Source organism: Marmota monax, unplaced genomic scaffold (assembly GCF_021218885.2).
Source record: "Marmota monax isolate L192 unplaced genomic scaffold, Marmota_monax_Labrador192_F-V1.1 WCK01_AAM20220418_F8-fsc00002, whole genome shotgun sequence".
Classification (NCBI taxonomy): domain Eukaryota; kingdom Metazoa; phylum Chordata; class Mammalia; order Rodentia; family Sciuridae; genus Marmota; species Marmota monax.
The window spans coordinates 6238120-6254022 of NW_026693571.1; the positions used below are offsets into that span (position 1 = coordinate 6238120).

General features: G+C 39.1%; 1 protein-coding gene across 3 annotated transcripts; it reads left to right on the forward strand.

Moving 5' to 3' along the window:
* Nucleotides 1-1778: 1778 nt before the first annotated feature.
* On the forward strand, nucleotides 1779-13581 carry Tifa (TRAF interacting protein with forkhead associated domain). Of its 3 annotated transcripts, none has more exons than XM_046459019.2 (2): nucleotides 1779-1971; nucleotides 8104-13581. In XM_046459019.2, the coding sequence occupies exon 2, from the start codon at nucleotides 8125-8127 to the stop codon at nucleotides 8677-8679; it is 555 nt and encodes a 184-aa protein (XP_046314975.1). In that variant the 5' UTR covers nucleotides 1779-1971; nucleotides 8104-8124; the 3' UTR covers nucleotides 8680-13581. The 3 variants fall into 3 exon arrangements, with proteins under 3 accessions (XP_046314975.1, XP_046314974.1, XP_046314976.1); XM_046459018.2 differs by lacking the exon at nucleotides 1779-1971 and adding an exon at nucleotides 1987-2237; XM_046459020.2 differs by lacking the exon at nucleotides 1779-1971 and adding an exon at nucleotides 2274-2695.
* Nucleotides 13582-15903: the final 2322 nt, after the last annotated feature.

A 15903-nucleotide genomic window follows, 5' to 3' on the forward strand; every position in this document is an offset into this window, starting at 1 on the left:
AGTTTATAAAATATTATCACATCCTCTTTGATTTACCTTTCAGGATTATAAAGCAGGGGCTGGGGTTATGGCTCAGCGGTAGAGCGCTCACCTAGCACGTGTGAGGCCCTGGGTTCGATCCTCAGCACCACATAAAAATAAATAAATAAAACAAATGTAATGTGTCTAACTACAACTAAAAAAATACTAAAAAATTATGAAGCAGAAAGTCCAATTCTGATAACATTGTTTTATTTTATGTGTTTATTGGCCTAGTCAAGTTGCACTTCTTATCTACCACCTGCTCTAATGTTCTTCAACGGAAAGAGGATACACTGGCTGTCTTTATTCTTAACAAGAAATAATAAATGTTGATGATTAACAAAATTTCAGTCCTTACAGGAATCTACTTCACTGTAGATGCACCCCTCCCTTGATCATAATCACGCTCCTGACTATCCCTGTCTCAGTCAGAGAAGTTCAAAACTTCACTCCTCCCACACTGCCTCTCAGACCGGGAAGCATCAAGCATGCGTTCGTGAATTTTTATTGCCAGTGAAAATGACCCACAATCAAGCAGAGAATCCAGACGAGTGGCTTCCATTTGATGACTATGAGAATCAGTGCATCGTCTCGCAAAACGTTAAGTAGCTATGATGACCTCAGTCATGCTAAATTTGGCCTCCTTCCAGTATTCTCAATCCATTCTCTCCTTATACAGAATCTGGCTCCTGTCCCAATATTGACACCTATCCTCTTTAGCCCTTCTCCACGATTAGCTCATTCTGAACCTTTCTTGGGGCAGAAAAGCATTACCTTCTTCACTCTAAATTATGAAGAACTCTAAGGGGATGCTTCTCATTTCATCATGTACCAGCTTTTCCCTGCGGAATCCCAGCCCTTGGGAATTAAGCAAAGAGCCCCCTCATAAGGATGTGGCTGGAGAGGAAGGGCCTGTTTGCGTGGGTGTAAGGCGCAGACACAGAGGAGTAGGTTGGAATCCTCTGTGCTTTTTTTTTTTAGAAAAAAGTTTTCATTAGTACATTATGGTTCTACATTACTAGTGGGGTTCATTTTGACACAATCACACATGCATGGAATATATTTTGCTCCATTTCAACCTCAGGGCTTCCTTTTTCCCTGTCCCTCCCTCCCTCCCTCCCCCTATTCCCCTTACTCTACAGATCGTCCTTCTATTAATTAATTAATCAATTAATTAATTTTTATGGTGGTAGGTTCGAACCCAGGGCTTCACACATGCTAAGCAAGCACTCTACCACTGAACTAAATTTTACCTGGGGCTTTCTAGGTATACATAAAGGTGGAATTCACTGTGATCTATTCATGGATACACACAGCATAATTTCGTCAATTTCCTGCCGCGGGTCCTCAGTTGCGAAGGAGACCTACTCTCCCCTGGGGATTGTGATCCTGCATTCCTAGCTTGCTTGTTATGCTTAGTCACCAAAAAGTGAGTTCTGTTCCCAGCCTGCTGTGACCCCAGGGCAACCCTCCTTTGTGGGGAGAAGTAGCCCTTAATGTTGAAGTGATCTAGTTCCCTTCTTTTCAATACCGAGCTCTCAAGTCACATGCTCTCCGGCGTGGGCTGCTGGGGAAGGCGTGGTCCCCGCTGGCACCCAGCGCCTGCAACCGGGTCACGAGAACTCAGGCGGTAACGGGGGCGGGCTTCTCCAGGGAACGTCATTGGCGGAGGTGACCAAAAGAAGGAAGGGGCTGGCGAGGGGCTGGCGAGGGGCGGGCGGAGTCTGAAACCTTCCCGCCTCCGCCAGGCTTTATAAGCACTCACTGGTGGGAGGTTGGGCTGCCCGGGTTCCCTCGCACCCGCAGCCTGGCGTGTCGCGCTGTCCCGGCGCCTCGGCCTGTCGCGCACACCCACCCTCTGCGTCTCACATCTGGCCCCGGGGACAGCTATCCCAAGCCTCCCTCCCGCCGCAGCCGCTCGAGAAAGTTCACGGACCCCTGAGTCCCAAGGTACCTGCTGGTCAGCAGTCCAGGGGTGAGGTGGGGACTCTTGTTTATCCCTTAAAGATGTCAGCTTTGTCAAGGAAGTTTTCGGGTGTCGCATGAAGTCATCACCAGACGCGCCTGCTGGCTTGGTTTGAAGGCGGACACTTAAAACACTAAGGAAAAATGATAGTCTGAGCCCAGCCTTGTAAAACATGGACACTTACAAAATGGGGAGTTTCTGGAAAGTTTTGGAGATGTGGGTGTGCCTTCTTTGTACTTTCCTATATTTTGTAAGTTTTTTTTTTTTTTTCCTAACCAGAAAGCAAAAAAAGTGTCATGTATAAGGGTGGCAGGAGCACGGAGCATCCTTGCCGGAGTCCCTTGCCCTTGCCCCCGCCCCGCGCTCTCGTTGGGGGGCGGGACCTTTCTGCGGGCACCCGAGGCTCCCCGGAGCGCGAGTTCCTCTGCCTGCCTGTTTCAGTTCGGTTCGTTAGGAAAGTATATCCGTTGCTTTCTGGGACTTTCCCCAGCTTCCAGAGCAGAAATCGGAATTTCCCAAATCCCCTGGAATCCTGAATTCACACTGTTCACAGCGGATGTCCGCAGCCTCGGACAAGTGTGGCCGCGCAGGTTCCAAGGGGACAGGCCAGTCCAGCGGCCTGGGAGGAAGAAGGCACAGTCCTGAGAACGCTGAGCTCTCTAAGGTTCTGCTCCTTCTGAGTCTGGTTTTCAGCACTCTCTTTGGAAGGTCTGTGAGCGCAGCACATATTGATTCTGCTGACAAGCTCTGCTAAACTGTAGGGTCCTCCCTGATGGCTTCAAAGGGGCGCTGCAGGGTGATGACCGCCGAGCGGGTTGCGCAGGAGGAAAACTGTCTAGCTTTGCTCCCAACTTTCTCTTGCCCTCCTATAAGCTTAGAGTGGGGTATTTGTCAGGGAGAAAAGACTTGGAAAATAATGGGAATTTCCTACTTTTAATCACATATTCTCTCCAGAATATCAGTGAGGAGTTGAGGCAGAGAGAGAAGAAGGCAAAAATTTTAGAGGGGCACATTTCCTAACATCATCCACAAGGAATTCCATTATTATGGTCAACTTTGTTTTGTTTTGTTTTTTGACCAAACTCTTAAAACTTGAGAAACTTTGTTGGCATGCATGACCACCCAGGGGTGCCAAACTTTCTGTTAAACTGCTTGGACACCTGGCTATTTCTAGCAAAAAAAAAAAAAAAAAAAAAAAAAAAAGAAACAAAGATAAATCTCTGAATATCTTTTTATTTATGACATTTGAAGGCCAAACATCCTTCTGCAATGCCAGGGTAGTATGTCACTTCACTGGTTTTGCAGGACCTTGGGGGTAGGGTGTGTATGGGAGGGGTCAGAGTTGGGAGATGGCCACAGCATTGTTTCATTCAAGGCCTGTGCACATATCCATTCTTCTTTTCTTTCAGAGGAGTCAGAAGCCTTCTCTTGAACTGCATATAACCCTCTTTCCCCCTCCTAAGACCTCCAGTTAAGTGTACACTTCCTGGTGTACAGCTGGGGTCAGCTCTTCTTTTGACACTCAAGCATGCAACCCACATGCCCTGTTTTATTGTAGCTCTTTTGTTAAAACAGATAATACTCTTTGTCAGACATCATCAGTGTTCTTCAACTTTGTGATGTCAGATTTCATAGTTTGCCAATTAATGATGCTTTGCTAATCTCCAATTCCCATAAATTCCTTAAAATTCTAAGACTTCATGATTTTTGTAAAGAAAAAAATTGTTAATGTTTGAATAATTTGTGGAATTTTTTTGGGGGGTGTGTACTGGGGATTGAACTTGGGGACACTCGACCACTGAGCCACATCCCCAGCCCTGTTTTGTTTTTTTATTTAGAGACAAGTTCTCACTGAGTTGCTTAGCACCTCACTTTTATGGAGGCTGGCTTTGAACTTATGATCCGCCTGCCTCAGCCTCCAGAGCAACTGGGATTACAGGCATGTGACACTGGGCTGGGCTGTGTTTGAATAGATCTTAATGCACTTAGTGTAAAATCCCCAAATTTCAAAGTATACGGTGAAAAGTAAGTCTCCTTGACCTGTTTCCCTCCTTAGAGATACCCATTCCACTGTTTTCACTATCTAAGCTCATTGTCCTCTGTTCATTTGGTAGTCTCGCAGATTTCAAAAAGCTTTTTTGACCATCTGCACAGGAGATTTTTGTAAAAATCCACTAATCTAAAATTTATTATTTTAGTTATTTGTTAGTTTCTGCCTTTTCTGTTTTCCTTTTGACTACTTTGAAATGCCAGGGATCCAGGCCACTTTGTAACAAATATATTAGTTTCTGAGTTCCTTGAAATCAGAGACTATGGTCAGAGCAGCTTCAATCAGATTAGATCAGATTAGATCAGAGACCAGAGCAACTTTGGTGCTCCCCAAACAACCTGCCACAGTTGCTGGTGTATACTAGGTCCATGCTCATATTGTTTACACACAGGTTTCAGAATAACTGATATTGATGGTAAGCTGGTGCTTCAGAGCATATTCCTCCAACGAGGCAGTGCTAATAACCATATTTCCCTTCCCAAAACTAGAGTCTAGGTTGGTGGCTTGCTGGCAATAGAACACACATTCCTAAGTCCTCCTTCCTTTTAGATTAACTGCTATAGTTTGTGAAGGAACTGGTAACCAAGGAGGCAGAGCTTGTAATGGTAAGTGAGGGAGCATTAGAGTTTGAATCCTGCCCTTGACACTGCATTTGTGAATAGGCTAGTATTTAAATCCTTTGAGATTCACGTCCCTCATCTGTGAAGTGATGGATCATAGGGTTCTTTTGCACATTAGGAAGATGAAGTGGAGGCTTAGCACAGTGCTTGGCACGTGTAAGACATATATAGTAAGTAAGAACCCTTGTTGTCAGTCCTTTCTTACCTTTGAAAGATAGGTAAATGCATTTGTCAGCTCAGGCTACTTTATGGTGCAGTAACAAATAACCCCAAAAATCTCAGAGAAGAAGGGTTGATTTTTTTTTGCTTATGTTCTTTATGTATCTGTCTCTAGCCCTTCCCTCCAGGACCCAGGTTGATCATTAACTTTTAGAAACTTCTGATGTAACAAAGGAAAGAGAGAAGATGCAAATATACAGTAGCTTTTTAAAGCCTCTGCTTGGAGCCTGGCCTGGTGGTGCACACCTGTAATCCCAGGGACTCTGGAGGCTGAGGCAAGAGGATTGAACATTCGAGGCTAGCCTCAGCAATTTGGTGAGGCCCTAAGCAACTTAGTAAGATCCCATCTCAATAAAAAATTAAAAAGGCTGGGAGTGTAGATCAGAGGTTAAGCGCTTCTGGGTTCAATCCCCGGTACTCCCCTCCCCCAAATTCTTCTTGAACGTTAAATTTCCACTCATGTTTCCATTCATGTTGACATGGTTCTTAAGGGGTGAATCACCATTCTGAAGGAGTAGACCAGTCATCTTTCTAATGTATCAGAACTGGGAGGGGTAGGCCTGGGAGGAAGAGGTAGCAAATACTTGACAGTCTGTGTTGGAAGAAGTCACTACTGGGTGCTCATAGGTTCATCAAACCCTATAAGAATTGATTCACACTGACCTGCTTATAGACCTTGATTTACAAACCAGAATGCCTGTTTTTTCCCTTGGATAATATATCTGCCCTGGGTACAAGGTGTAAAAGCCTACATGGAGCAAACTTTTCTTGGTGGTGAATTTGCTCAAAAGACAGAATTATAAGCTAATAGCTTATGTAGAAATCCAAAACCAAAAATTGGCTGTCTACAAAATGTCTGTTTATATCCAGAATACAGAATGTTTAAATCCAGTTCTTTTTTTTTGAACTGTCCAAAGCCCAGGAATGAATAATGGCAGCTTATCCCAGACAGAGCTGGAGGTCATGGACAGATTCTTGCTCTTCTTTATTTACTGAATGTTAAGAGCAAATTCTTTGTTTTAAATTTTTTTCTTTAATTTTGATTTTTAAATATTGCAAGTGTAATACATGTTTATTGTGGAAAATTTTAAAACAAACAGGAAAACCTAGGAGGAAAGTAAAAATTACCCAGATAGCACAATAGCACATTTTTTCTTGTCAATTTCTAATTGCACCATCCCATGACTTATTATAATTATTCTCTCTTATGCTGTCTACTTCTTGAATAATGAGACTTTATTATCCTAATTAAAGCATCTTCAAATTACAGTGTAGGATGGATCAACCAGTTCTATTCATTGTGTGTTAATTCTTGCTGGCTTTGTTTTCATGATTATTTTTGTCATTCTTGGCCCAAGATTTTGAGGGTTTCTCTCACTTTTTCTACTTATAACTGGACATTTCTTTTCTCTTTGGATAGTCCAATATGATGTTACAATGTCCAAGAACTATATGATGAATGAAACTGTAAAGATAAAGATGCATTTCCAAGTAAAAAATAGTAATCTTGCTCAGCTCTGCCACTTGTTGAATAATGAAGTGAATTAATTTTGGTTTTAGCAGCATAACATTGCAAAACAGAAGAAAAGATTCTATTTTAAAAGTAAATAGCAGGTGGGGGGGCTGGGGTTGTGGCTCAGTGATAGAGTGCTCACCTAGCATGCACGAGGCATTGGGTTCGATCCTCAGTACCACATAAATGTAAAATAAAGATATTGTGTCCACCTAAAACTTAAGGATAAATATTTAAAAAGTAAATAGCAACAAACAGAAAGGGAATAAAGTATTCTTTTTTTTTCTTTTTCAGATCAGTATAGTTTTGATACCAACATCTAATGTAGATGGCAAACAAAAATTAATGAAATCTAAGCTAAAAATCAACCTCACTTAAGATTATTAGTGTCAAAACCCCAAACTAGTATAAGCAGAGGTCCAGCAATACAAGAAAGAAGCACACAAGAAAAGCAGGGGATGCTTAGCATATCTCTACACCTCATCACAACACAGATGAAAGGAACTCTATGGAGCTGTTAAGGAGTGAGCTATATTGAGATGGGTATAGGTGGAAAAAAAATCACCCATGTGCGCTCTTAAGGAAACAATGTAAAGTCCAGAACTAAATCTACTATGTTTATATTTGTGAAAGACCTTAGGGAGAAACATGCACATGTGGCACATATGTGTACATGCTCATGCTGGTGTGTGTGTGTGTGTGTGTGTGTGCATGCTTATGCTGTCAAGAACCAACTTTTTTAAGGTTAAAAGCAATCTTAAAAGCAAACTCTAGGAGAGAAAGACAAAGGGTTAGGATGTGGAAAGAGATTTCCAAATTCTTGTTTTATCGTTTGAATTTTCATATCATATGCATGTAATTTTAAAACTAAACTAGTTTTGAAATGGCAGTTTCATGTTAAAATAACGTCATAAAAATTTTAGCAGTTAATTCTCTTCTCTGGTTATACTACTTTAAATACTCTGATTATCAAAAGTGAACATAGGAAAGTGTAGTTGGGGGGCACCTGAGGGCTCGGGGCTATAAGGATGTGGTTAACAGCAGTTGGTTTGTTGCTTGTGGTTAATGACCAAAAAGCATACAGTTGCTAAAAACCATGCACAGAAATAAACAACTCCAGTACCAGTGCAGACCATGATATTTAGAACTACCTTGTGGAGATTTATTTTAAGTGTGTAATTTCTAAATTTAAAATTAAAGAATATGATAACCATTGAAAGCATTTACTATTTTCAGTTATTTAACTATTGGAACTCTGAGTGAGGATATAAGGAACAATATTTCAATTATTTGTTTATAACAAATTTCTAATAAAGTGTAGGTTTTATGGGTACGTCCTCTCAGGGTATTCAAACCAGAGATTTTTTTAATTCCCAATTTTCTTTTTAAAGTACAACTGTCATATTTTATCTTGGCTAAAGTTATTCTGTTTCAATGAGAATGGATCTGAAATTTCCATGTCACTATGTTGTCAATAATCATCACTTGCTGATGTCCAGATTATATGTATGGTCTTAGGGTCAAACTAGAAATGAAAAGTAGAGATAGCAAAAGGTAAGACACCAATTCCGATAGGGCTTGGTGTAAGATTTCACACATGCATTAGCTAATTGAGAGGGTCTTGTGTATTATGATCTATAAAAAGTTTCCATCAGAATACTAGAATCAAAGTTCTCAGCGATGTGAACTAACTCTGGTGGTTTAACTGTTGCAGGCTGATCTTCTGGTGCACATCATGTCCACTTTTGAAGATGCCGACACAGAAGAGACAGTAACTTGTCTCCACATGACTGTTTATCACCCTGGCCAGTTGCAAAGTGGAATATTTCAATCCATAACATTTTATGATAGAAAGAAATTCCCCTCCACCGAAGTGATAAAATTTGGACGGAATTCCAACATCTGTCATTATGTTTTTCAGGACAAACAGGCTTCACGAATTCAGTTTTCTCTGCAGCCATTTAAACAATTTAACAGCGCAGTTCTCTCCTTTGAAATTAAAAATATGAGCAGGAAGACCAGTCTGATTGTGGACAGCCAGGTGCTAGGCTACCTAAATAAAATGGACTTGCCCTACCGGTGCATGATCAGATTCGGTGAGTATCAGTTCCTGTTGGAGAAGGAAGATGGAGAGTCACTGGAATGGTTTGAGACACGATTTCTTTTTTCTCCAAGACCGCTCTTGCAGGAAAACTGGCCAGCACAGACACCCATACCTGAGAATGGCAGCTGTTCATCCTGTTCTACCCAAAGCCCTCTTCCTACAGAAATGGATGAAAATGAATTGTGAACTGAGGGTCTAAGAGGAGAAACATGAAGGACGAAGAACAGATTGGAGACATTCTGCTTATTAAAAGTTTATTAGTTTAGTACATCATAGTCATCTGTTAGGCTGCCAAGTTTGGGATTTGTTATTACCATCGTGTTGTTACTCATCGTCTTAGTCACCTGTTGCACTTCTGGATCTATGAAGAATTAAGTGTACATTAGTGAGGGTTAGTGTGTAAAAATATCCTTGTGATGAAATTGTGTTCTCAAAATAAGATCATATATTTTCTTTTTCTTCTTGATATCGGTTGGAATTTGCTTTTGTAAGGAATTATATCTTGGTTTGGTCACATCATTTCACAGCTGCCATTAATTTTCAAGGTCAAAGCTCCAGGCAGGTTATTAACTGGTGTCTATAGCCTGTTAGTACTTGTAGAACCAGAGTACTGGAATGAGTTCTAGAGTTCTGTCTGCACGTCATTGTGGCTTAAATATAAGGAGAAACAATACCTTGATTTTTCTTTATGGAATTATATTCTGTTCCTAAGACAACAGTTCTCCTTAATCTCCTGGTCTGTATTTATTATCTAAAACTAATATTTAAACACTTTTAAAAACCACTGTTTAAAATTACTTTCTTACCAAAGTTGAAGTTTGATTTTTATGTACTTTACATAACTTTTCAATTTCATTTTTTTTTTTTTTTTGGTACCAGGGATTGAACCCAGGGGCAGTTTATTACTGAGCCATATCCCTATCCCTTTTTATCATTTATTTTGAGACAGGGTCTCACTAAGGTGCTTAGGGCCTCCCTAAATTGCTGATGCTAGTTTTGAACTCGTGATCCTCCTGCCTCAACCTCCTGAGTCACAGGGATTACAAGTGTGCCACAGCCCAATTTAAATTTCAATTTTTAACAGCATTCATTAACATAATAAAATCAAAGTTTAATTCCTTAACCATTTCTTTGAAACTTTTGAAAAAAGGGAAATAATTATTCTTAGGATGTTATATATAAATAAATATATGTAAATATTTATAATAAATGCTTAAACATTTCTAAAAATTTAGCTTCAAATAAAGTTGTATTTATTTAAAACATTCACATTTCACTTCTTTTAGCTAAGTTAAAGTGAATGTTACATAAATAAGAACCATTTGATTAATTAGATTCTAGCATTAAGAAGTGAAATTTCGGGGCTGGGATTGTGGCTCAATGGTAAAGCACATGCCTTGCAATTGTGAGGCACTGGGTTGGATTCTTAGCACCACATATAAATAAATAAAATAAAGGTCCATTGACAACTAAAAAAAAAAAAAAAAAAAGAAGAAGAAATGAAATTTCCAGGTTAATGAAATGTCCTGCTATAACAGGTCCAATTTTGAAAAAAATAAACATATTCCTGTAACAGCCTTTCTAAAATATTTTTAATAATATTTTAAACTTTCTGGCCTCCTTCCAATGATTGTTAGCCCAAGTAACCTTCTGTTGTATCAGACCATCAGTTTCTCCTGACTATAAAAGATGATGTCCAACACCTCGGCCCCTCCTCAGCCCTGGAACTATTGCTGTAGAGAGAACTATTTGTCCCTACTTAAAGTGGCCCAAATAACTTTCAGTTCCTGTGTCCTGTTTTTTTTTTTTTTTTGCTTACTCCCTGTGGTAGACAGAGTAATGGCTTGGCCCAAGATGTGCAGATGTCCATGTGCTAACCTCTGAAACTGTGAATGTGTTGTTATGTAGCAAATGGGAATTAAGGCTGCAGATGGAATTAGGTTTGCTCATCAGTTCACCTTAAAATAGAGAGATTGTCTTAGCTTATTCTGGACCTAATAATTACAGGGTCCTTACAAATAGGAGAGGCAGAGCAAGATGTCAGAGTGATGAAATGTGAGGACTTGATCTGCTGGTGCAGGATTTGAAGATGGAGGAAGGAGGCTGTGAGCCAACGAATGCAGGTAGTCTCTAGAAGCTAGAAATCATGCACTTGATATCTAGAAGTTGAAAAAGGCAGAGAAACCTCTAGAATGCAATGAAATCCTGTGGATACCTTAATTTTAGTCCAGTGAGATTTGTGTTTGACTTCTTACAGAACTTGAAGATGATAAATTTGTTGTGAACCATTAAATTGCAATAATTTGTTATAGCAGCAAATACTCTGACCTGAAGTTATTTATCTACTATCTCTTCTAATCACTAAGTTGCCTTTACTATATTATCTTTTAAAAAAAAAAATTTGGGGGGGGGTACCGAGGATTGAACTTCAGAACACTGGGCCACTAAGCCACATCCCCAGCCCTATTTTGTATTTTATTTAGAGACAGGGTCTCACTGAGTTGCTTAGCGCCTTGCTCTTGCTGAGGCTGGCTTTGAACTCATGATCCTCCTGCCTCAGCCTTCCGAGCTGCTGGGATTACAGGCATGCACCACGGCGCTGGGCTTACTATTTTATCTTTTTCTGGGATTGTAACTTCCTTTCTGAGGTGGATTTACAAAGTAGGTCACCCAGGCTGTTAGAATTATTCATAGTGCAAATGATCTTATGGTACAAGCTGTCTCTAAGCAAAGTGTATACACTCTAATGTGTAGGTTATATAACATTCAGCCATTTTGAAAGAACTTTCCACTTGTTTCTTGTCTTTGAGGCTGATGGCTGAATGCTAAAATACAAAGTTTTAATATTAAGAAATTTCTGTATCATTGTTACTGAACCCAAAAATGTGTTAGGAGATACATCCAGAAAAAAACCTTATGTTCATATAAACTAGTTAATGATTTTTCCTAATGTTTAACCTGCAAAAGATTTGTTTGATTTGAGAAATACAAGCTTCAATTTAAAAAAGTTTTTTTTTTCTTAATAGATTGGCAAAAGAGAGGGTTACTAAATAGTAATACTACTATTCTCGAAATAATAGAAACTTTTCATAGACCAATTCTTTTAGTAGTAATGGAGTAATTGGTTAGTATTAAAATTGTTTTGATTACAAAGCATAAAATCTCTGCCAGAGCTACCTGAGCACAAATAGGGGTTGTTACAGGCAAGCTGAAGTACCTCACGGAACACATGGAAGGAAACCAGCAAACCTTAGTCAGGATTCAAATGCCTGCAGCTCTGCCCCACAACTAATATCAGCTCCATTCTCCTAATACATGGTGGCACAAGACCACACATAACTCCAAGATTTACATGTTATTGATCATTCAAAGAGAAACTGATCTCCTTATTCCAGTTCCAGGGAAAAGTCAGCTTGTTACCCCTCCACAACCAACTCTCCTTAGGTAACATGGTCACATATAATAGCTGCTCTGGTCAGTGACCATGTGGGTAAAAAAAGCATTTTCTAAACAAAACAAAACAAAAAACCAAAAGTGCCACAGTGGACTAGGTGGGGACAAACAAAATATTGATATTCTGCAGCTGAACTGTGAAAATTTCAACATATACCTGAAAGACTCCTTTGTCCCTAGGAATTGAATTTTCTTGTGCCAAGTTGAGAGGTATGTTAACTTGTGCCAGTGCTATAGTAACTTTTCCTGAGTCTGTAGTTTCACGACATGGTTGTGCCTTCCACTGGTGAAATCTCATGCCATATGATTCTATAACCATTTTCTAGAAAATTCTGTGTGTACTATATGATGTCTGGATTGACTAATAGAAGCCTAACTTTTAGGCTTATATGAACAATGGTATTCATTTCTATGAAGGTAAGATGGGATATGCAGTCACTTAAGCTGTACTTTAAATTATTTATATCTGTAGAAAAATTAGCCATACTCCTACTAACAGGAGATAACTGTTAACATTTTTGTGTGTATAAGTGGTAGCTGCTTTCATGTTACTTCAGGGCCCTTTTTGTCAGTCAACACTTGTTTAATTAATTCCTTGTATTAATTGTTTTGTGTTAAAATAACTGTGGTTACTATTTTATTGTGTGGACCATGATTGAAACCATCAGAGAGCTTAAATTTCAGGTGTTGACCAAGGATGAGAGCTATGTAAAGTGTGAACTGGAATTTATTTGGCTTCTAATTGCTTTGAGTTGTTCCAAAACCAATCACTCATTATTCAACTATTCATTCTACATGAAAATATTTACTTCTACCTCTTAAGTGAGGAATTTAGGGTCAGGAGCTCTGAAGAAAATTGGACAACAGTGATTTCAGCTGTTTATGGTCTCACTACTTTGTTACTGATGGAAGGCTACAGGGATAGAGATGAACCAGTCTGGTACTGTTGACTGTCATTGTTGTTTAAAAGCCAAAAAGAAAACTTCTGACTGTCATGATAAGGTACAACAATGGAACTTCACTTTAGGTCAAAGTGTCTTTTTATGACAGTATCACTTTGGGTATCTTTAAACAATTTTTCAACACTCAGCTAAGCAAATAAAACTCAAACTTCCCAGACCCCTTAAAAAATAATATTGACCTAACTTCTACAGGATGAAGTTATAGTCTTGAGAGTGAGCTCTCAATCATACTGCCTCAATTTATCTATTTCTCGTGTAACCTGACACTAGCTCAGGATCCTTTTCTGAAAAATAAGGATTAAAATAGTACTTCTCTCTAAGTGTCTCTGTTTAGATCAGTTGCGTACACTTATATGGTCCCTTATCAGTGTTCCACACAGCATGTTATTGTGAATAGCACTGAGCACAGTTAGCTCCTTATATTTACAGTCACATATAAAAGATTTCTGAACTACAGAGGATGTTAGTGTATATTCACTCATTTAAATAAATTGTAATAATAAAAATATTCATATTAATATTTTTCTACTTTAATTTTATTTTTACCTTTAATATTACCTAAGGATATAAGAATTAGATTCAGGAAATCCATTTCTTAGATAATTCTTGTGTGATCTCACCAATCAGATAATTAACTAGAGGGACCAAGAAAATAAATATAGGATACCATTAATATATTTGATATCACGTGTGTGTTTTTTTAAGATGGCTATGTTAAAAACTTATGACTAGGACATCTTTATATAGAGCAAAATGATAATTTGGGCCTCTACTAAAATAATATATCCAATTATTGGGCTAGGGTTGTAGCTTAGGTTGTAGCTTACCTAGCACATGTAGGGCACTGGGTTCAATCCTCAGCACAACATAAAAATAAATAAAGTTATCATGTCCATATACAACTAAAAACAAAATTTAAAAAAATATATCAAAATTATTATTATATTATCTTGAAAAAGAGCAGGAATAATTTCAAATTATATCATTTTAGACGTACCTAAAGTATTCCTGGTATCTTAAATAAAAACCTTAGATTACTCCATACCCGCTCCAACTACCCCATTTCTCTGCTGAGAGCAAAACTTTTCAAAAAATGGCGACACCGGCTGTTCTTCATTCTTTATCCCCTACCTCCTCCGTTTCCATCCCTCACTTGTATAACAGATATGCATCAGTCTTCATGTTCCCAAACCCAACCCTAACTCACCCATCCTCTTCTTGGGGCATTTGATATTGGTGAACCCCATCTCCTGGCATGACACCACACTTGTATTCCTTCTGAATCTTCTTTAGGCTGTTTCTCCTTCTCTTTAAAGGTCAACTTGAGAGAAACTGACCTTCTCTGCTTTTATGCTTCCCTGGGGTGAACTCAGATAATGGAATGACTTAAAATACCACTAACCTACTAATGACTCCCAAACTTCACTTAGACCTCCTTCCTTGAGCTATAGACCTACAACCATAGGATCTCCTTGAGCTATAGACATACACCCTAGGATCCTCATTCAAATGTCTCATAAACAGCTCAAACTCAACTTTCAAACAGAACTCTTCATGTCCCCCACTTTCCCAAGCCTGTTTCTTCCATTACATTTACTGAGTCAAGTCAGAGCCAAGAAGTTAATGTGAGGGACAGTTACAACTGCTATGTTGGCTCTCACACTCCCACAGATTTGGCCTTTAGGGAGACTCTGAGCTCAAACAAATTTAGATAGTTTATTACTTGCACTGATAGCAAAAACAACAGCAGCACAGTCATCTCCCTGAATCCCTTGTCCTTAGAAATGTCCCTGAGATGACACTGAACCAAAGGAACGAGAAGACAGACTATATAAGTGTAGCTGAGGGTAGTTCTGTTATTGGGGAGCACTGTTAACTGTGGCCAAGCAGTTTACTAGCCTATTTCTGTACATAACTAGGGGTGAGGTAGAGTCTCATTCTTCACTGGACCCATGGAATTGCATGAGGAATTTACTTCATGGAAGCCTTCTTCAAGAAAGGGAGGCAGGTGACAAATTGCCCTTTGACAACTCCTCCAAGACTATTTGGCATGTTCCAGGAAGAATCAGAGTTTTTGCCTGTGTGGTTTATATGCAGTTATGAATAGGATAGTCTTGTTATCCTCATATCCAATTCATCAGAAAACCCTACAGTTTCTACCACTCAATTTGCTCTTAATTTCTGCATCCATTCATAATTCCAAACCACACCATGTCCCTTTGGGAGTTGTATGCATACACTCCTGTTCTCTTAAAATTCATTCTCTACATAGCAGCTGATCTTTGGAAAATGCAAATCTGATCACTATACATCCTGACAAGCCAATGGCTTTCTTTTATGCATCAAATAAAATTCGCTCTTAACCATGACCTAGAAGGCCTCATATGAATGATCTGGGATCCCTCCAACATCAACTCACCCCACTCCTCCTCTCATTCTTGATGCTTTCAGTTCCAATGGTTTTTTAATTCTTTCAGCATACCAAATTCATTCCCACTGCAGACACTTTGTACTTGCCATTCCCTTTGATTATAACATGCTTCACAAAGCCTTTTTGCTTCCAGCTCATCTTAAATGTCTCCTCAGAGGGGATTCCTCTGACCTATCAAAGGTAGTCACCTGGCCCTCAGTTACCTGACTTCTCACACCTTGCGTATTTCCTAACTGATTTGCTTATACTTATTTATTATCATCTGTCTTTCTCACCAGGATGGTAAGTAAGCAAGAGCAGGGACTTTCTAAGTTTTTTTACTGTTAGGTCCTTAACACTCTCCTAGACCCTGCAGACTCTCCAATGTTTGTTCAATAAATAAGTTATTTCTAGTGTATTTTATAAACATAAAACAAAAATTAACATTCTTTTTCTTAGAAGTTAAAACGTATTTTCAAGTTTAGTTCCATCTTCCTTTCCTAATTTGCTCCTTTTTGTTTTCACATCAGATTTAATAATTTTAAGTTGAGTCATAATATTTGTATCTTTATAAAGTAAAATCAG